Raw genomic sequence first — 20,586 nt, 5'->3', positions numbered from 1 at the left:
TTCAGTTTTGTGTGGAGAAAGATATATAGATTTTTAACTTCCGGATTCTCTGAGCTGAGATTTCTGTGTATAGTTTTTCACATTGCTACCTGGTTTGATTGCAGCTGGGGGTGTTTGGACACCAATATATTAGAGAAAGAAAATATTCTTGTGGTCCCATAGACTAAGAGCTCTCCAAGAGAAGCTATCTTCACATCTCCAGGCATTTGGGTAGAAAACTAAGAAAAACCTTGTAGTTTTCAGCTTAAACTTGGCCTATATGAGACACAGTCTGGTTTGGGTGCCTGTGTTGAGACTGGTTTAGTGGTTGGGGGCCCTGCAAATCACCATCCACTCAAACAAGCCAGTGCCTTGTGAAGTCCCAGCCCCGAGCTTGTGCTGGTCTTCCACCTTTTGAGGTTTCACATGAACCCCCTTCCGAGCATCCTCCTCTCCCAGCTCCTGTTCGTTTTTCCTGAAAGCCCAACCCCACGTGCCGACACTCTATGAATTCCTTGCTCTGATCACAAAATCCCAGTGGTACCAGCAGCACCGAACACGGGTTGGGAGTTCAGCATCCTCTCGCTCCCAGACGTCCCAAATCATCCCTGTATCAGAGACAATATTTCTTCCTCAAATACCTCTTTTAACTTTCCTTTCCCAGCTCCTAAGCCTCCAGATTGTCTTTAAAGATGAAGACCGCCTGCACGCCTCTGTCTGCTGCCTCTCCCCGTACGTGCGATCTATGGCACGTCTGGAGGGAGGCAGAGGATTCATCTCTTCAAATGCCTCCGACACGCAGCAGTGAAGCCATTTAAAGCTCAAGCCCAAAGCTGGTTCCCTTGAACTAAAATAAATAAAGACTCTTCTCACATGGCTGAGCAAGTCTGTGAGTAAATACCGACCCCGAGAGCTGTGGCTGCCCTGCTGTGAACAGGGATAGATCAAAAAGTGATGTTGTTTGAGGGGGGAGCAAAGACAGAGTCCTGAAGTCTTCAGAAAGTGGGAAAAAAAAGTCCAGCGAGGAGGATGCGGCATTTCCTGGGAATGAGAAAACTAACGAACATGGGAGGTGCCGAAAATAAAAGGGAATGAGGAGTGCCGTGCACCTGTCTGCAAAACAGCTCGTCTTACAGCCACCACCGTGCCTCACCAGAGCGAAAGGGATCACTTACCGGCACGGCACCCCCGGCACGGCGGGCGGTATTTTGGGAGAACGGCAGCGGTCACTACCCTGAAGATGCTGGGGCTGCGTCCAGCAATGTGGGACCGTGTCTCCTTCTTCACACCCGTGGGAGTCTATTCAAAAAAAGAAATCAAAAACCAATCAAATAACCAAAACACACATTTTGCTCTTGCCTTCGGGGATGGCAGGATTTCAGCCCCAGGACTGGGGAGCTTTTGGAGGGTGTAATTGGTGACAGTCTGGGGTATCAGCTGTGCCGATCCAACGGTGACTACGGTGGTGTCACCACACTGGGGCAATGCAGGCTCAGGAGCACAAAGGAACTTCCATTTGAAGAAATCTGTTTGCTGAAAACTCATTTGATCTGAAAGCTCATCTCCTCCAGTCTGGGTTATTCTCACCTGCAGGACATCATTCTGCAAGAAAGGAATCACTGCATTTGATTAATCTGGTTGTGGTAAATACTTTGGCTGGTCTGGAAGAAATACAGGAGAAGTTCAGGGGAGTAGAGCCAAGCCCACACTTGGCTAGGGAAAAATAATGCAATAGTTGGTCGTGAGACACCTCCTTGAGCATTTTCTCCAGCAGAGAAACATAATTGTGTCTCTCACTCACTGCTGCTAAAGTGCAACTAATTACAACCCTCCCTGCTTCCCAACAGGTCCTCATTAATAGTCTGTGTATATTTCATGTGATATTGATTTTTAAATGTGGATACTTGCCAGCTGACAGACTGCAGGAACCATTCCTAGAGGATTAGGTCCCTGCCCTGCCCGATGTCCCCAGTGTCCTCCCCGCTCCCTTTCCCCTCCCATTTTGCACCATGTACCTTCATTTCTTCCTCCAGCTCCCACCTCCCCAGCAGAACCAGACACTGTAACGGGCCCAGACGTGTCACCCTGCTCCCCAGGGGTGCCTGCGCCAGCCCCGTCACACATCAAGCAGAGTAATGTGAACCTTTTTCACTCATATTTCAATTACCGTTAATTTGGATCAATATTTTTTTAACTTGTTCTTTAGTTTCTCTCCCTTTCCCATGCTCCCTTTTCACCTGAACTCCTTGTTTCAGATTGTCCTCATTAATTGGAGCTGACAGCTCTGCACCTCTATTTTGACACCAAATTGAGGTGTTCATAAACCAGGACTGGAGTAGCTTTGACATTATCTTGACATCATAACATGATATTTGCAGCTTTCCACTGGCACTTTTTTAACCGTTCTTTTGACATTCAGGGACTGTCACCCTCCTCAGTCTGACATCGCAATTGTAATGTCACCTCCTTAGTGGCCTCTGCATTGACATTATCATCAAATTAGCTTTACAGTCAGCTGAAAGATCAAACAGAAGGAGAGAGGCTGGCCCAGCCCTGGCAATCTGGGTTCAGGGCAACAGAAGTCACTTCTGAAAGAGGGAAAGGATGTGCCGGGTGGTTGCTGGAGTTATCGGACACATCAAGGAAAATCTGGATGATGGAAAAGCAAGGAAGCACTTGAGAGGTTTTGTATTAGAGAAAAAAAGACTACTGAGAATACTTCGGGTTAGTTAAAAACTTATTATAATAGAAATAAATGATAAAATAAATAAGTTTGCTTATTTTGCTACTTTCTTTAAGCCACAGTGCTCAGTTCTGGAGGGACGTCCAGCTCTGAACTTTGCAGAGGCTGCCAGGAGCTGAAGGCGTGGGCGTGCAGCTCGTGGGCTCAGGGGCTATTAAACTGTTTAGAATAAGACTCAACTCAGGCCTGACAGCATTATAAACAGGGATGTTTTTATAGCCTGGCTGAAAAGTTAATCATCCTGTTAATGCCTATTTCTGGGCATGCTGCAAGTCAAGAGATTACAGCCGCTAAACGGTGGCTGCGGCAGCTCTGAGCGAGCGCCCGCCCGCTCGGCTCGTGGGAATCCAAAACAATCCCGTTGGGACGGGCTGGAAAGCTGAGCTCTGCCGGGTGCTCCCCTCGTTATGTGCATTAATAGCTCCTCGCCGCGCCGGCTGACACAGCCCAGCAGCTGCCGGCGGCCGCCCCGCTCTCCCCGGGCAGCGCGGGGCTGGCGTTGGCAAACATTCAGATGCGCCAGGATTTGGGGAGACCTCACGAATCACCCACCGTTCTCCGCCGGGAGCAGCGGTCCAGAGCGCGATGGACGAGAACAAACCCCTGAAGGTCCGGCTGACGTTCTCCGTGATCCTGGTTGGCGTCTCGCTCCTGTTTGCGGCCGTGGTGACGGACCACTGGGCCGTGCTGAGCCCCAAAGTGACGGAATATAATGCCACCTGTGAAGTGGCTCATTTTGGGCTATGGCGACTCTGTACAAAGCGGATTTTTATACAAGGACAAGGTCCCAAAGAGAAGGGCTGTGGGTCGATAAGCCTGCCAGGAGGTACGTGACCACCCACCAGTGCATGGGACAAAGCAGCAGGCGGTCATGCCAGGCTTTGCTTGGGAGGTTACCGGACACAGCAGAAGGAAAACAGGGTCTGTGTTCCTGCAGCAATTAATTTGGCATGGGACTGCATGGGGCTGCTTTCATATTGGTCTGCATACACATCTCATGTTTGTCGCTCTCGCCGTACGTGTGCGCTGTGTTGCCTTGCACGTCCGTTTGTGACCATATTTGAGTCTCCTGTGCAACCATGACAGTGGCAGGGAGAAGGGGAGGAGAACCGAGCGTGGTGGAAATCCCAGGGGGAAACTGGGATGGTGGAAATTTGGCTGACATCGACCAATGGTCCCGCAGCGCCCAGGCACACTGACAGCAGCGGGCAAGAAAGAGGATTTATGGGTCCACCATATGTAGGTGGATCTTTAGGTCTTCCAGATGCGTATAGCCATGAAGGAACAGCCTGTTCACAGCCGGTGTTGGGTTATCTCTGAGCTATTTAAACAACCGTCCCTCAGGGCAGGGAGGAAGAGGGACCCACAGTGCGTTTTGCAAAAAGAAAAGAAGGCATAAACTGAGCTTGAAGCAGTTGCTCAATGACTTACTGAGGCTTCTCGTTGGGTTCCTCCGGTGCAATCAATGGGGAGGGTGGTGGGGCGATGGGCACGGCCGCGTTCCCAGAAAACCGCTCCGTTCCCAGGGTGCGAGGAGCTCATTCGCCTTCTGCCGATTGCAAAGTCAGCAACATTCACGCCGCGTGCACTAATACATTCCCTCCGTGACCGAGCTACGCTGCTTTTTTAGAAGGCTCAAAGGGTACTGGATGCTTTCCAGAGCAGAAATAACAAGATTGCCTTCATGCCGGACTCGCTGCTTAAAATGAGATATGTATGTTAACACGTATTTGAAAATTTCCTGTGAAAACTCCTACTGCTTGAGCTTACTGTATATTCCCTGTATTACTGCAATTCTTTATCTCTTTGGCCAAATTACATGTTCTGAAGAGAGGAGCTCAGCCACAGCATTCGAATCTGCCTCTAACCAAATTTGGGAGCGTGTCATCCATATGCTTAATGTCTCTCGCAAAGGTACTTACAAGCCTAGAAATATATTCCTCGCTGTATGCCTTTCCCCGCATGTGGAGGAAAACTCCCATGAAAGGGAAAACAATCGAAATCAGCGGATAAACACCAAAATTGCACAACCGCGGGGTAAATATAAAACTCATAAATATCCAGCTGTCTGCAAAAAGCAGATTCGCAGGCAGGGCAGCACGAAAGCACCTACTGTCTTTGATAGACATCAGCATGTGTTTGCATGGGTGTTGAATCACATCCCAGCGCTGCCGTTGCACGGTGAACAACAGGGTGGTGATGGAGGGGCTGAGCCGCCGGGTTTTAAAGATATTTGGGAATTTGGATGACATCCTGCGGCATAATCAGCACCCGGAGTTTTCAAAGGGCGAAATTTGCACCTCAGTTATAATATAAGTATTTTAATCCCTGCTTTACTCGCACCAGGAGCGCGGCGAGGGGGGGTTGGGGCTGCTAAACGATGCTGCGGCCGCACGGCTCGCGTTAGATTGATTTAACGCTTCTGGGAAGAGATGTCGGCAGGGAAACACCAGGGCTGTGAAACCCACAGCAGTCGAGAAAACATGAATGAACAAACGAGCGGGGAAAGAGAAGATGTGGGCACTGGTTTTCCTGAAAATCTTAAGATATAACCAGGCATTACTGCCCAGACTGGGAAAGAAACATAAGAATTTATCATTCCATCAATAACCGTTTACCAGCCACTCCCTGAGGAGGAAGTGGATGGCACGATTAACATTATTTAAAAGGTTTTTTGCTCAGCACAGCACAAAATGGGGAGGATGACTTGGCTCTCAGTCCAGAAAGCAGGGCTGTGATTTAGGCGGAGTTTTAAAATTTTAAAGTGCTCTTCCGAGGATGTTGACAAATTGGAAAGGGCTCGGCATCCTGATGTAAGAAATAAGAAGATGAGGGAGATGGCTGTTAAAACCAGGCAAATTCAGATTAATGCTGAGACATTTTTAACTGCGGTCCATTGGTCCTTGCAAACACGGGAACCGAGTTCAGGCAATTGGAGAGGAAAAGTCCTTGAGCACATGGGTTATCAGCAGGGCTGTTGTGCTCCTTGGGTCCGTACAAGAGACTCACTTTGCAAGGCTGCTATGAAATTAAACCATTTGGAGACACCACCTCTAAAACTCAATGTATGTCAAAGGCCTTGCTGGCCAGGCCAGAGCCCAAGGTCTGTCCCTCACATCAACGCCTCCCATCGCAGCAGCACGTCCCGTCTCCCAAATATAACATGAGCAAAAACCTCAGATTAAAAGTATCGTTGGTCCAGGATTTTCTAACCATCCAGCCTGCCCCAAAACCCACCCAGCGGTTCAAGAGCATGGTGGGCCCCGGCCTGTCACTCCAATGCTTGTGGGTGGTCATTGCCACCTCAAACTCCACGTTCCCCAATGTCTCACAACCTCTCTGCCCTGTCTTCCCCCATGAAGTGTCCATATTGCAGACCCCCGAGGTTCAACCATAGTTCAGTGGGTTTGCAATTCTGCTGCATCCCACGGCTGCACCCAATCTCGTCTGTGAGTGGCAGGACAAGGTGTTTCTGCACAGAGGAAAGATGAATTGGCCCATTCGCCCTGCACGGTGGTCCCCCAGGAATGGTGGATCTGAAGGGCAGAGGCCAGGAGGGCTGTAAGGGTGGGTGATCGGGAAGGGGGAGGACACTGTGTGATAAACCACATGTTATATCCCTGAAGTTCACGTTGCCCTTAATGACCATAGAGCCCCTGGGCTGTTCCCATCAGCACACTGAGGTGACCTCGTGGCAGAAATAATGCAGCGAGGGGTGGAGACAAACAGAGGTTGCCACACAGTTTTCATCCATTATAAAATCCATTTTAAACCCTATCCATTATGTAAATGTGGTGTGACACAAATGGGCTTTTCTCTTATTCATGGTGGCACTGAAGAGGCATTGAGGCACCTCAGTTGTCTTGAATAACAGGGACCCTTGTTGAAACAGATATTCCCAGCTCAGCAGAGCACCGAAGCATCTTTAAACTGAAAATAATACGCCATTTCACCAATAACAATCTAGTTATGTTTTCCCACAATAAATGCATTTTCCAAAAACACCTCCCCTAAAGTTAACCGACTTCTGTGATAGCCTCATTTATTGTACTTTGGCAGAGCTTTGTTACAAGCCACAAGGGCAGCTCCTTTTCCTGCAGACAGGTCCAGCTCTTAAAGAAGGTTTTGTGTGGTCTCCATCTGCGGAGACTTCATGGACTGGAGGGACTGGGCTGGTTTGGTTCACCTGCGATGGACACAAAACTGTTCTGTGCCTCGCATCGCACCATGTCTGAATGGCTTCACCTTGGGCTCTGTACAGTCAGCATGCCTTAGAGTCCAAGATAAAGCATCCCAGTTTCATCCCATTTCCCTCCCCTTTAGCACAGGAGCCAAAGGATCCCCAAACTGGATGCTCAGCCTCAGCAGCCTCTCAGTTGCTGGCAGAGACACGCAATCTCCGCTCTGGGGCTCCAAATTTGCAATTTTAGTCACAGAGGTCTGCGTTCAAATATGTTCCCTCCAGTTGTTTGCAGGTATAATAAAGAACAGGTCAGGAGATGCCAGAGCTGAGCATTAACCTGGTCTCCAGCAAGGAGAAGCTGCAGATGAAATACAAGTCAGCTTGTAAAATTAACTAGATAAGAGCATCTCAAAAGAACCTTCCACTAACGGGCTCAAAAAAAGCTGCTTTGCAGCTGCCTATCTCCTGGGAGAGAGAAAAGAAATCCTCCTTGAATCAGTAACTCCAGAATCTGCTGTTTACATGACAGAAAAAAAAGGCTAACAAGAAACATGAGAACCAACAGGTGATATACAGTACCCCGGTATCTTCTTGCCACTAGAATGCTGTAAATAACCAAAAAAGCAGTAAGTGTCCCCAGGCAGAAGCCCCCCATGGTCCTGCACATGGGACCTGGCTCAGGCTTCACCCCACGACCTGCCCTGGGGCAGCACGTCCTGGTTGGGATGCTGGGGAGGACCAGAGAGTCCTGCCGGGCTCTCCCAGCATCTCTGGAAACTGGTGCTCACTCCGTTCTCTGAGGGACAAGAGATGCTGGCGTTAACCAAGCCCCTCGCCGCGGCGCCTGCATTTCGTGCAATCTTGGCATGATTTCCCGCTCTGATGGGAGTCCAAGCCGGGGTGCAGGGGAGTGCTGGGCTGGTGCTGAGCATCTTGTCTCCAGCCCAGCTCAGCAGAATAGTGCAATCAGAGCTGGCGCCGCTCAACGTGTCCCCGCGATTGCGCCCTTCCAGCCAAATTCCTGGCGAGCAACTGTTCTCCCAGCTCTGCGCCCCTTCGAACCTTCAATTAAATCAGTTATAAATAGCAAAAACACCCTCCATCCGAAGCCCTTCAAGTCAGCAGGTCCTCACCAGCCCCTTCTCCATCCCACTGGGTCGCTGGAGCTGAAGGGTTGGTGCATCTTCCAACCTCTCCTTGCTTCTGACCCTCACTAAGCTGAGCAGGAAACAAAACCGTGGCCATTGAGAGACTCGGTTACCAATTCCCCTCCTCCTATTATCCTCCTGCCCACAATCTTGATCCTTGTTCACTTAACAGCCCCTCTCTAAATACCCCACGTACCTGGCAGCGTGCTCAGGTGAAGTCCGGATAGAGGAACTTCATAAAGTTCCTGCCAACTCTGCCATCTTATCCCTGTTGGGATAAAAGACAGAATGAGAAAAATTACCTACGATCCTTATTTTAAATAGATGAGCAGTCAGTGTGCGAAGCTCTTGGATGGAGCCCACAAAAGGTATTGGGGGTGTTCAGCCTTGTCCACGCCGATGGCCGGGCATGCACATAACATTAATCTCAATAAAACAGATCCGAGTCCAATTTACAAGGTCCAGGAACCTTAAAAACACTTCAAGGTTGACACGTCAATAAAAAGCAAATTCAGTTTTACTATCAGAGGTTTCCAAATGCACGAAACGAATTTCCTTCTCTCTTTCAGAACGCAACTGCTCCTACTTCAAGCACTTCACTCCAGGAGAGAGCTCGGAGATATTTGAAGTAACCACCCAGAAAGGTAGGAACGATCCCCAAAAATACTGTTGTAATGTTGGGTGACCTGGGGTGCACACAAGACCTAAGGTAAAGGTGTCCCAAAATGGGGGTTTAACCCCCATTCCACTGAAAGGAGTAGAGGAATTCCCATCAGATACCAACCAGCAGGGAAAAATGCTCTGAACTAGGTCACATCCCATATTTCTGGGAAGAATTATTTTTACACATGACCACAATCACAAGTGTGATTTTACTTAACATTGTCCCACAAATAAATAATTGTGGCAATACATATGCAAATCACAAAATGTCTTTTCAGCATAAAAATGGCTTTATGACATTGGCACTACCCATGACACCGGGAGCCTTTGCCACCAGAGGAAGACGACATTAATAAAATCTAAATGAATAAATCATACCCCAAGCAGAGTCTTGACCCTGGAAGGAAGCACAGAGACTCTGGGAAGACCATTAGGAATTTTATGCTTCGTATTGATTTTATATGAAAGGCATGTAAAAACCAGAGCGATCGATGGAAGGAAAGACCAGAGGTCCTACAAAGACACACACACATCACGTTTATAGGGCATGGATTGGGAAAACAGCCTTTCACAGGCAAATTTCACATCTCAGATAAGTCCCTGATAAAGCCAAATATTTAGAACACTCACCCAACGTGCTCATCTCTTTCTCACCCTCTCATTAAAGATGAAATCCTTTCTAGTTTGCCACTCAGCATATTTTACTGTGGAGTAAATGAGCTGATGATTATGTTACACATATTAAACAATCTGCTTTGCTTCCAGTGGAAATCATAATGGTGGAAAACCCGGCAGACAGGTTCTACAAAAAAGCAGCTTCCTAAGACAGGAAAAACCAGGAATTTTAAGTGGATAGAAGAGTGTATTTGCTCACTTAAATACCACCAGATCCAGCCATCTGATCTCAAAAACGCACCCAATGCCATTTCTGAACACAATCGGGAAGAACTGCTTTTCTTTGAAGTGAAAGAAAAAGCTGAAGCCCCAGCAAAATATTTTACATTAAAACAAACCCTTTCAGGCAGTTCCAGCGCACAGCGAAGAGAAACATGAAGGAAATGATAATAAAAGAGTGGTATGAAAAGCAATGAGAACAAAGAGTGATCTGCTGTTCACAGAAATAGCTCCATTTGGATGGGAGCTAATTAGTAACAGGCAAAAAAATTCTTCATGATTTTGCCTGGGAGATATTTTTTTTCCCATGTCTTGAAAGGCAAATATCATCAGGCACTGTGATGTTCACGCATGGCTACATGTGTTAAATATTAAACTAATCTGAAAACGAATGCGATATGTAAATGAAGGCCTGAATTATTCAATTAGCAATTCTTCCCCTCATTCAGGCACTGGAGTGTGCTGCGGCTGGGGAAGCGTCCAGCGCACGTCTCAGCGAAATGCAAGACATTTTCTGTAGGCTCTAATCCTGAAGAAGCTGGGTACATCAGCACCACGCGTGGGGCCTTGCCGGGGCTCTGCAACGCACATCTGGAATAAAAATAGCATAGGGCTATTTATTGAGAGAGCAGAGTGATGGAAGAAATGAGAGCGTGGAGCCCAGCAAGACTTCAACACCAACATCTGTGCAGCAAAACGGCTCCAGCCCCGAGCTTGATCCCCCCAGCACAGGTGCTGTTTGCTCTGTCAATGACTGATCAGGACATGTTTCCCCTTCCTGCTCTGTTTTTATACCCTTTGTATCCCAAATGGCCAATACTTGTCCCTGCTTTTATTTGAGGGCAATACTCAGTTCACCAGGGCCACCTCTCCATAGAAGCAGCAAGACACGTATTTCCCAGAGTGACCTACCGCAAAGTCACAACAGCATGCTCAAAATTTGCCTAATTCGCATTTTTTTGTTTTGCTTTGGCAGAATACAGCATTTCAGCTGCAGCCATTGCCATCTTCAGCGTTGGCTTTGCAATCATCGGAACAATCTGCGTCCTCTTCTCCTTCAGGAAGAAGAAGGACTATCTGCTGAAGCCAGCGTCCATGTTCTACACCTTCGCAGGTAGGTGCCGCAATGCTCACATACTCGCACTCAGGGCATAAAACAATGTAGAGAAACTTAGATTGATCCCAGGAGGAAGGGGACACTTCAAAAAATGCCCTGGAAGTGGCATTTTCTACCCAGCCACACTCAGATTACCAGTCCCGTGTGGTGCTCCAGATGAAGAGCTTTGCTCTGCACATGTTACCCAGCAGCTTGGCTGTGTTTTCTCCAGCTACCTTTAAAAGGGGCATTTCTAGCATATTCAGTGCCAGCCCATCTAAACCCTGGATATACACTATTTTGTATCTCTGAAGACTCAAACCAAAGAAACAGCTGATCCAGGCCCAAAATACCCAACTGTCTCCCCAAAACATGAAAACTTCATTTTTTAGTGATAGTTTGACTGAAAAGCAGAGGTACAAATTGTCACCTCAATAAAAATCTTACCCAATCTTTGGAAAACCTGCCTAGGGAACACAATTATTCCTCCACTACTTAGAGTTTCCCATCCAAACCTGCCTAAAGGATGACAGTCACCATCGCCTTGGATGGCCTGGGTTACAGCAGAGCTCTCAGCAGCTGTGAGCGTTGGTTCCTTCAAACATTGAAGCCAGTGACTCACCTGCGAATCTCAATGCGGTTCCTGTGTGCAGAAAGACAGATTAATGGTTAATGAAGGATGAAAAATTGACAGCTGGTTATTCAACCCACTGCTCCTCTCTTCCTTCAGGTCTCTGCATCATCATCTCTGTTGAGGTGATGAGACAATCCGTGAAGAGGATGATCGACAGCAAGGAGACGGTTTGGATCGAGTACAGCTACTCCTGGTCCTTCGCCTGCGCCTGCGCCTCCTTCGTCCTGCTCTTCATCTGCGGCATCGTCCTCCTGCTGATCGCGCTGCCTCGCTTCCCCCAGAACCCCTGGGAGACCTGCATGGATGCCGAACCGGAGCACTGATGTTCCAGAAAATAACCCACAAAGTGTTCCGAAAACACTGGATCTCACTATACAATGAGTACTCCACTAACTAAGTCATTACTGAACCAAGACATGTTCCATTGTAATTATAAGCTTTGTTTCTTTTCTTTTTTAATTTAAGAACGCAGAGCATTCAGCACCTGTGGGTCGCGGGTGAACGGCTTTGGGGATGCCCGGTGCTGATGCTGATGGAAACTGTGTGTGTCAGCCAGCTGATGCCACAGAGAAGACAACTTTCCTGGGGAGATGTTTGCTGCCCTTGTGTGTAGATCCGTGAGGGATAATGGCCTTTTACACCTCGCTTGGCCAGGGAGTCCATTTCCCTGTTCACGCCGTGCTCCTCTACCCTCCTACAAAGGGTTTGCTCACCACTCTGGAATAAATTGGAGATCCTCATGCTATTCTATGAAATTAAATCAGGGGTAGGGTGGAGGGAGGAAGCCCCCAAAATGAAAGAAAGAAATAAAGACCCACAAGTTTTGCCTCGCATTGTGAGAAAAAGTCCTCCTACAAATTGACTCCCTGTGGGTCCGTTCCTTTCAATTACACACAAAAAAACCCCAAGGTACAGTTTTTGTTCTGCTTAGACTTCGATGGCAAAGCAGAGAAGTACTGAATGTTGAGTGATATTTTCCTTTAATAAAAAGCATGATTTTCTGGAAAATTATTCTGATGGATGAATCACTTGGCCCATCAAACCCTGCTAGATCCAGAATGGCAGTGCGATTCTGGATGATGTTTACTGTGTGGAGCTCTCACTTGTTCCTTGTGAATGGGTTTTTTAAGATCGCTTTGCTCACTGCGTCTGTATCTGAAACTACACTTTAGGCAAAATCCTTCAAGGCAGCTGCTAAAAGGCAAAGGACTTAGACTGAAACACCCAGGAGGGTCAGCCCCGAAAATACTACACAAGCACATGGTTGGTGACGCACCCCCGAAGAAACGTCCGCCCAAGCAGCGCTGGGGATGCTGTGGATGCTGGTTGTGTTGCAGGGTCCCCACTGTGCTCTGGGGGGAAACTGGGGGGGAACTGGGGAACTGGGGAGATGGGGGGTCCCCCCACCCCACGCACCCACCCAGCCCCCCTGGCCGAGCTCTTTGTACCATCACAGGCCCTCAGTTCCAAGAGGTGGGTGTGTGTGTGTATATATATATATATATATATATATATATATATATATGTGTGTGTGTGTGTGTGTATATATATATATATTTATTTTACAGTTCAGTTTTCAGAGTATACACAGCATTTCCTCCCCTACCAAGTAGGAAAAAGTATTGTTTTTAAGTTGCAGTCTTTTAGCCCAATAATTCAAAAAGAAGAAAAGGAAAATGAAGTGTCTGTCCCGTTGAGCTTACCTGTCCGTAATTCAAACAGAATTCAGAACGGAGATTTTCTGATCATTATGATGAGATCTGCAATCAGGACATGCTGAAGCTCTTCAGTAAATCACCCAGCGGTTTCGCGGGGGCGCTGAGCCCCACAGCCCCCAGCCAGACTCAGACTCCATGTCCCATCAGTGAAGCGGCAGCGAGAACAGAAGCCTTTAGTGACATTGCATTAATGTTTTTCCAGCCCTTTGAAGTTGAAAAGCACTACAAATAACACATATATTATAAAGTTTGGGAATAAGGTGCTGATCGGTGCCGAGATCTGAGTGAGAGCTGGAGAGCTCTGTCCGTCTCATCACCGGAGACAACCACAAGTCTTCAAGTTGTCACTGAACCACTGTGAAATGCTAAATGGTTTAGAAATCTTATTTTTGGGTACAGAGCTGACATCCTTCATTTGCATTTTCATTGTTCGCAAAAAACAGAGGTTAGTTTCTAGGGAGATCCTTTACTTGCAACTTCATCACTCACCACTTCCTATGGCCCCTGCAAGACTGAGAAGCATCAAGATGACTTCGTTTTCTTTTTCCAGCCATTAAGAAATGCTGACGAGGGACCTGTCTGTTAAATTGGTCATTGGTATTCACGGTGGGAAAGGCACTGCTCCTAGAGCAGGTTTGTGCTGCCATGTCTAAATCTTTCTGCCAGGGAGCCGATAATGTGTTCAGAGAGAGTTAATAAAAGTAATTGGCCTTCATAAAGGAAAAATAATATCATGTTGAGGGAGGGAATGGGAACTGGCTTCAGTTTTCACTCTCCCAGTTGAGCAAATAGCAGGGAACGGCCACCAAAACTTCAAGAACGTAGCAAGAAAATGTGAAAGAAATACCCTTTATGGCAGGAGTCAAGAGAGCAAACTGGGGATGTGGCTGCACAAGCCGCAGGAGCACACCCGGGTTTGGGAAACGGGCTAAGAGGGAAACAGGCACTGCAGAAAGGGTAAATTCATTTGCAGAACAAGTAACTATCTCCAGCCAGCACAAAACTCGGTTCTGCTTCCCTTGAGCGTGTTCCATTTGCCACCCCGAGCAGCCCCGGAGCATCACACGCGACACTGCGAGATCCGCGCAGCCCGAGTGCTAAATCACTGCAGTGCTAAATCACTTCAGTGCTAAACCACAGCGTCAGTGCAACAGAAGACACAAGCTTTTTTGTTTATGTAAGAGTAAGATTTGCCGTTAGGCACAAGGCGTGCGGAGAATCTGCTTCCCTCATTTTTAATGCTGTGTTGTGTGAATTTAATGTGGAGAAAAGGTGCCAGACTAACAACCCCGAAGAACAAAACTGCCTGTTTAGCAAGCAGCGAGCTGAGCTCTCAGAACAGCTTATGTGCAAAGAGGCGCCGCAACAGCAACGACCCAGGCCCAGCCAGGCGGGGACTAAGAGCTCACCTGGGTTGATACTGTGTGAGGGTGCAGAGATGGGTGCACCCACCCAGGGAAAGGGACATTCAGAAACCTCAGTATCAAACCCTGCTTTTCCTTTAGGCCAGAAGTGCCAACACGTGCACAACGCTCTGGTGTTTGACCAAACTGACACATAGTTTATAAAGGCACAGGTAAACTTACTTAATTACTTCTTTCTTTTCACTGATCCCTTTCCAATCTGTTCCTTCTTTGTGGCCATCACCTCTTTTTTCTCTCCCTACTCTCGACAGTTGTAGAAATTAATTCCAGAAGGTCCAGGAGATCTGGGAATTTCTGTCTGCAGTTTTTCTAGGAAAACTAGAAACTTAAACTAACAGAACAAATGAAATGAGTTGAATGATGATACGGGCAGAGCATGAAGCATCACGGGCTTATTCCTCCGGCAAGGTGCGGATTCTGATATGCTTGAGTTCACTCTAAAAAGAAAACGTAGAGTGAGTGGTCAAACCGCTCTTAGTGCTACTTATAGCAGAGATATTGTATACATCGCAAAAGAGTTGCTTACAGAGCATGATCTCTGCAAAAAAAAACAGCTGAACTTGACAAATCTGGGAACAAAACGTTAATTAATCAAAGTAGGGGACGGTACTCACAGGGTTTGCGAAGTCGACAGAAGCGTTCGGGTACTGCTGAGGGTCAATAAGCCACAGCCCACACAATTGAGCAAACTAAAGTGGGTGAAAACTTGCAGAGAAGGGGACACGGGGATGTGCCAGGACAGCTCTGCCCAAGGACCAGCTGGGGACAGCATGGTTGTGTCCCCCACTGTGACCAAGCTCACCCAGGACACCACATCAAAGAACTATATTGTCCAAACGTTATGCCGGAACCCACCTCCAAGTCACCCCTGTGAGCCAGCGGCGACTCCTCCGGTTTCTTGTTCAGACTTGGTAAGGCCAAGTCTGAAGCTCGGAGTTTTATAAGAATTCAGTCCTCATAAACGCCCAGGGAAAGGCACCAGCTGCACTCAGCGAGGAGCTGCTGGAGGGGCAGAAGCTCCATTTGAAAGTTCAAATCATTTTTCAAGCTTTTTTCACCCAATTCTTCACTAGTTCTCAACACCACACTGCCAACCTCCCAAGAGACAGCCGGATTTTTCTCCTGAAAAACTGGAATTAAAAAGAATAAAACCAGGACTTATTCTTGATATTAAGTACAAGCTTTCTAAATTTAGGCCTAGATGACCTTGTCATTTAAATTTTCCACAGACAAGAGTGGGGGTTTATTCCTGGACAAGAAGCATGGGATTTTGGCACTAATGGTAATTTTGAGCGTGACACTTTAGCTATTAAAAAGGAGCCACGGACTCTGTTGGTGAATATGCCCAAGACTCCATTCACTTCCTCTGATTGGTGACAATTTACACAAACCAAGAATCTAAACACATAATTTTGAATTTCCACTGTAATTGCAACAGTAATTCCCAGTGCAGCCTGAGCCTGTGCTCCCTGGAGCCATCTGCAAGGCTTAATTTAATTTTAATAAGAGTTCGATTAAAGCCCTAGAAGAGTTTACAATAGAGTTTTGGGGTTTTTTAAACAGCTATGACTTCAATAAACATTGGATAATTTGCTCTAAATACCAGAGATCCCACTCAGGGCTATATACATGCCATATAACGGCTAGACGAAGTATTCCAAAACAAATCAGCCTTCAGAAGAAAAATAACTCTAAGAAATGCAACTGGTTCATGCTGAACATTTCCAAAGCTGATAGTCGCAAGATCTCTGCTCTAACAACCTCGAATTCCTGGGCGAGAGCACTTGGGAAAATTTGTAATGAAAACCAGCAGGACTTTTCATAAAGTTATAGAATTGGATGGTAAATCGGAGGGAAAATGCTCCTTTAACCATAATTTTTCCAGTGTAGATAAAATGCCAGCATAAAAAACCAGCCCAAGACATGCTGAGATGTGACCATCTCCCCCTTAACCAACTGACAGATCGCAGTAAATGAACAAGTGATGTTTATTAGTTTAATATTCCAATATGGTGAACAGAATTAAAAGACTGCTCCATATAAACAAAAAGCCCTGAAATCCCAGCGCCGACGGGGTGAGGTGCATTTGAGCCCTACCTGTGTCTGGCACAGATCCCTCATCTGGGAGCAGAGCCAGGAACACTGGCCCATATCTACCAAAACCAAAAAACCCGGAGAACTTCCACGGAGCGCACACCTGGCCCTTGCAAATGAGGCTCCCACGGACTTATTTCTGCAGCCGTCAGCTCGGAAAAAACCCGTTTAACAGTAGTTTTGCCTGATTCGAGGTCGCAGAATTTGGCCTCTGCTCGTTTGTGGGTCCTCTTGATTTGATGCCATATGCCAAGTGCTCAGAGTAACTCGGCAGGGGCTTTTCCCTGCCCCATAGGCTTTTGTTTGGTATAGACACTAAGAAATAAATTAACGAGTTTTGTGATTTTCTTTACAGCAAAGACAGAAAAAATTTCTCAGATGAGTTTCTGAATCATCAACTGGCAAAGGTTTAGAATAAAAAATGTATATGCAAACCGCTGCAGTGTACTGCGTTTAAACCAACCCGTTACCTAAAGACACCTTAAAACATGAAGTCAAATGCAAAATAAGAAGAAAAAACCTGATTGTGACCAGAGCAAAAATCTGATTGAATAGAGCAGCCACTGCTCATCGGTGCGGTGTCCCACTGACAGCTGGGAAAAGCTGAAATTAACCCGCCCCCCCAGCTCTATAATTTTAATTCTTGTATGTAATAAGCGGAGGAAAACCGTAAATACTCCCAGCTCAGTCCCTGTAAAATATTTCACAGAATCCCAGAATGTCAGGGGTTGGAAGGGCCCTGGAAAGCTCATGCAGTGCAATCCCCCCATGGAGCAGGAACACCCAGATGAGGTTACACAGGAAGGTGTCCAGGCGGGTTGGAATGTCTGCACAGAAGGAGACTCCACAACCCCCCTGGGCAGCCTGGGCCAGGCTCTGCCACCCTCACCAGAAACAAGTTTCTTCTCAAATTTAAGTGGAACCTCTTGTGTTCCAGTTTGTACCCATTACCCCATTGGTTGTCACCGAGAAGAGCCTGGCTCCATCCTCCTGACACTCCCCCTTTAGATATCTGTAAACATGAATGAGTCCCCCCTCAGTCTCCTCTTGTCCAGCTCCAGAGCCCCAGCTCCCTCAGCCTTTCCTCACACGGGAGATGCTCCACTCCCTTCAGCATCTTGGTGGCTGCGCTGGACTCTCTCCAGCAGTTCCCTGTCCTGCTGGAACTGAGGGGCCACAGCTGGACACAATATTCCAGGTGTGGTCTCCCCAGGGCAGAGGTTTAAAGCAATTTCTTCATGGAGAAACAGCCCAAACGCCCCTCTCCATCTCCCCAGCTGCACGAGTGTGACCAGCACACAAGACCAGGACACTTTATGGACAAAGTTTATCTTCTGAGTTTTCATCCATGGTTGTTTCTTTAATTGTTAATTATTCCTTTTTTTGATTTTTTGTTTTTTAGTTTGTGTTCCTAAAAGGCCAGAAATAACCTGGTAACCGTTCTTATCCCCGAAAGATTTAGATGAATTTGGATACAGTTTTGACAAACATTAAATCTCTTCTTTAATGATGTTCCTCAAACAAAACAGTTAGCAAAATATCTGAATTTCCTTGTATAATGTCACATTTTAATGTAAACATCAAATAATGTACCAAAAGTTTTACCGGAGAGAAAAAAAAGAAAAAAAAAACCCAAAGCCCAAAGCGGCACAATTGTTTGATAGCACTGGAAAAGGGGAGAAGAGCCAGATTACAAACATTTACACATGCAGAGTGGAAAAAATTAAACAAACAAAAAAAGTCTTTTACTAAATCCACGCAGTTTTTTTAAAATAGTTATTAAATCTACTAAGCACCAACATACCTAAAAATTTCTTTTCAGCTTCATGATTCATTTAAAAAACCTATCAAATTAACTTTTCAAACAAGCTTATATTACCAGCTTGTCCAAAAATAAAATGTAGAGGTTTTTTTGGGGTTTTTTTTGTGGTGTTTTGTTGGTTTTTTCCTTTTTTTTTTGTCCTTTTTTATTCAATAGCTTATTTTACAGTATAGCAATACCTCTCATCTGAATGGTTCCACACAACGGCAGAGGTGGCTGCAGAGAACGCCGTGACCTTACCCTACAGTGGATGGAAAACACAATAGCACATCATACGGAATCTAAAGCTAGAAAAGGCTGAGGATGCAGCATCCCTTCACAGAAAAGCTGATCAAACTCAAAGTCTTTAGAAGATGCTGCACCTTTATTAAAAACAAAAAAGAAATTAAATGAATTTAAGCAGAAATAACATACATTTTTACATTAACTGGCCATTTCTGGTACAGAAACCCAGCATAGTATGCTAATGTTATTGAATAAATGTAAATGCTACTTACAATCTTCTTAAATACAATTTAGACAAACTTTTTTTTTAACTTTTTTTCTTTTTTCTTATTTTTTTTTTTGCTTTTTTCGAGTTGTCCCAATAAACTCGCAGCTGCTACTTTAATGCAACATATTAACATTACACTAATTAAAAATAAAGTGTGTGTGTTTTCCTACAGAAAAGCTTCCAAAAAACTGACCCACATCAAAAAAATGCAAAATAATGGAATATAATTAAAAAAAAAAAACAAACAAAAAGATTAGTTGCGAGTCTAGCAGCAAAGCAATTAAGTGAGGATATATTTACTAATATAAACAAAGGGAATATTTGCAACTACAGGTGAAGCCCCGACTATCTTAGACCTACCGACACAAATAAAAATTAAATTCTCTCTAAAAAAAATAATCTGGTTATTTAAAATAGGAGTAAAAGCCGTTGCTACCTGATGAACTACCTAGGCTAAGTTCCTGAAACAAAGACAAAGGGTCGCTGTTCTTTTTCGCCTGCTCGGGGGGCGGTTTGGGCTTTGGCGGGGCCCGCAGGGCGCTGGCGTAGGACATGGCGGGTTTGCTGGCGCTGGGCGGGCCGGTGCCGCTGGACTCGGCCAACTGCTTGTTGGGCATGAGAGGAGGGAACTGGCCCAGGTGTTGGAGCACGTTGTAGTTGAAGGAGTTGGAGAGCGGGATGTTTTCGGCCTTCAGGTGTTCCTCGGGGGGCTTGACCGTCTTGGGCGGAGCTGTGGAGGAACCAGAGGTTGTCTTAGTGAAGAGAGTGAGCGATGAAATGCGTTTACAGTGATCCCAAAGCAGGCGCTGAGAGGCACCAATATGGAACCTTGCCCCTAACACCACCAGTTTTCTATGTTTAGTCACTCTTGGTCACAGAATCCCAGAATGTCAGGGGCTGGAAGGGACCTGGAAAGCTCATCCAGTGCAATCCCCCCATGGAGCAGGAACACCCAGATGAGGTTACACAGGAAGGTGTCCAGGCGGGTTGGAATGTCTGCACAGAAGGAGACTCCACAACCCCCCTGGGCAGCCTGGGCCAGGCTCTGCCACCCTCACCAGGAACAAGTTTCTTCTCAAATTTAAGTGGAACCTCCTGTGTTCCAGTTTGAACCCATTACCCCTTGTCCTATCACTGGTTGTCACCGAGAAGAGCCTGGCTCCATCCTCATGACACCCACCCACCTATATTGATAACCATGAATGAGGTCACCCCTCAGTTTCCTCTTCTCCAATCAGGAACCCCAGCTCCTCACTTCCAACTATTTCATCTTGTATTATTCTGTCAGCAATGCCAATACCACCCGTTATTAAACACATTCCCCACACATGTACCTGCAGAGTTTGTAACACCCAACCTGCAATTCCGCACGGGCGGATTTAGCAGATGTACCGAAGGTAAGCGGCTTCAGAATGGGATACACTAGCTTAAACACGTTATCCACTGAGACAGCACAAAGACTATTTCATTCTTCTTGCTCTATAGCTTAATAGGCTGAAATTAAAATTTACAGCACCATATATAATTCATTCTCAAACAGCAATTCAGAGTCCTGAACACCAACCAACTAATTATTGATATTTTAGTCTGAATGCCTTCCTGTTAATTGATATGTTCTTGCTCCATATTTAACAACTCCTGTAACTATCAGAAAAAATGGTGCTTTAAACCATAGATGTAAAAGTGGTTTCAAGT

General features: G+C 46.3%; 2 protein-coding genes across 9 annotated transcripts in view; one reads left to right on the top strand and one right to left on the bottom strand.

Moving 5' to 3' along the window:
- Positions 1 to 3,125: 3,125 nt before the first annotated feature.
- On the top strand, positions 3,126 to 12,351 carry CACNG1 (calcium voltage-gated channel auxiliary subunit gamma 1). The gene is made up of 4 exons (XM_005513377.3): positions 3,126 to 3,548; positions 8,623 to 8,697; positions 10,587 to 10,724; positions 11,437 to 12,351. The coding sequence occupies exons 1-4, from the start codon at positions 3,308 to 3,310 to the stop codon at positions 11,661 to 11,663; spliced, it is 681 nt and encodes a 226-aa protein (XP_005513434.1). The 5' UTR covers positions 3,126 to 3,307; the 3' UTR covers positions 11,664 to 12,351.
- A 6,392-nt stretch (positions 12,352 to 18,743) lies between these two features.
- Positions 18,744 to 20,586, bottom strand: part of HELZ (helicase with zinc finger) — a 72,499-nt gene continuing 70,656 nt past the window's right edge. For 4 of the 8 annotated variants that reach the window (XM_065034959.1, XM_065034957.1, XM_065034961.1 and 1 more), the window contains one exon: positions 18,744 to 19,621. In XM_065034959.1, coding sequence (XP_064891031.1) covers positions 19,296 to 19,621 — 326 coding nt within the window. In that variant the 3' untranslated portion in view covers positions 18,744 to 19,295. The remainder of the gene's footprint in view (positions 19,622 to 20,586) is intronic. The other 4 variants (XM_065034958.1, XM_065034956.1, XM_065034960.1 and 1 more) reach the window with 1 other exon arrangement.

This window comes from Columba livia, chromosome 18 (genome assembly GCF_036013475.1).
Source record: "Columba livia isolate bColLiv1 breed racing homer chromosome 18, bColLiv1.pat.W.v2, whole genome shotgun sequence".
Taxonomy (NCBI): Eukaryota; Metazoa; Chordata; class Aves; order Columbiformes; family Columbidae; genus Columba; species Columba livia.
Note: the sequence above shows the minus strand (reverse complement) of the source record. Positions and strands in the feature narration are given on the sequence as shown.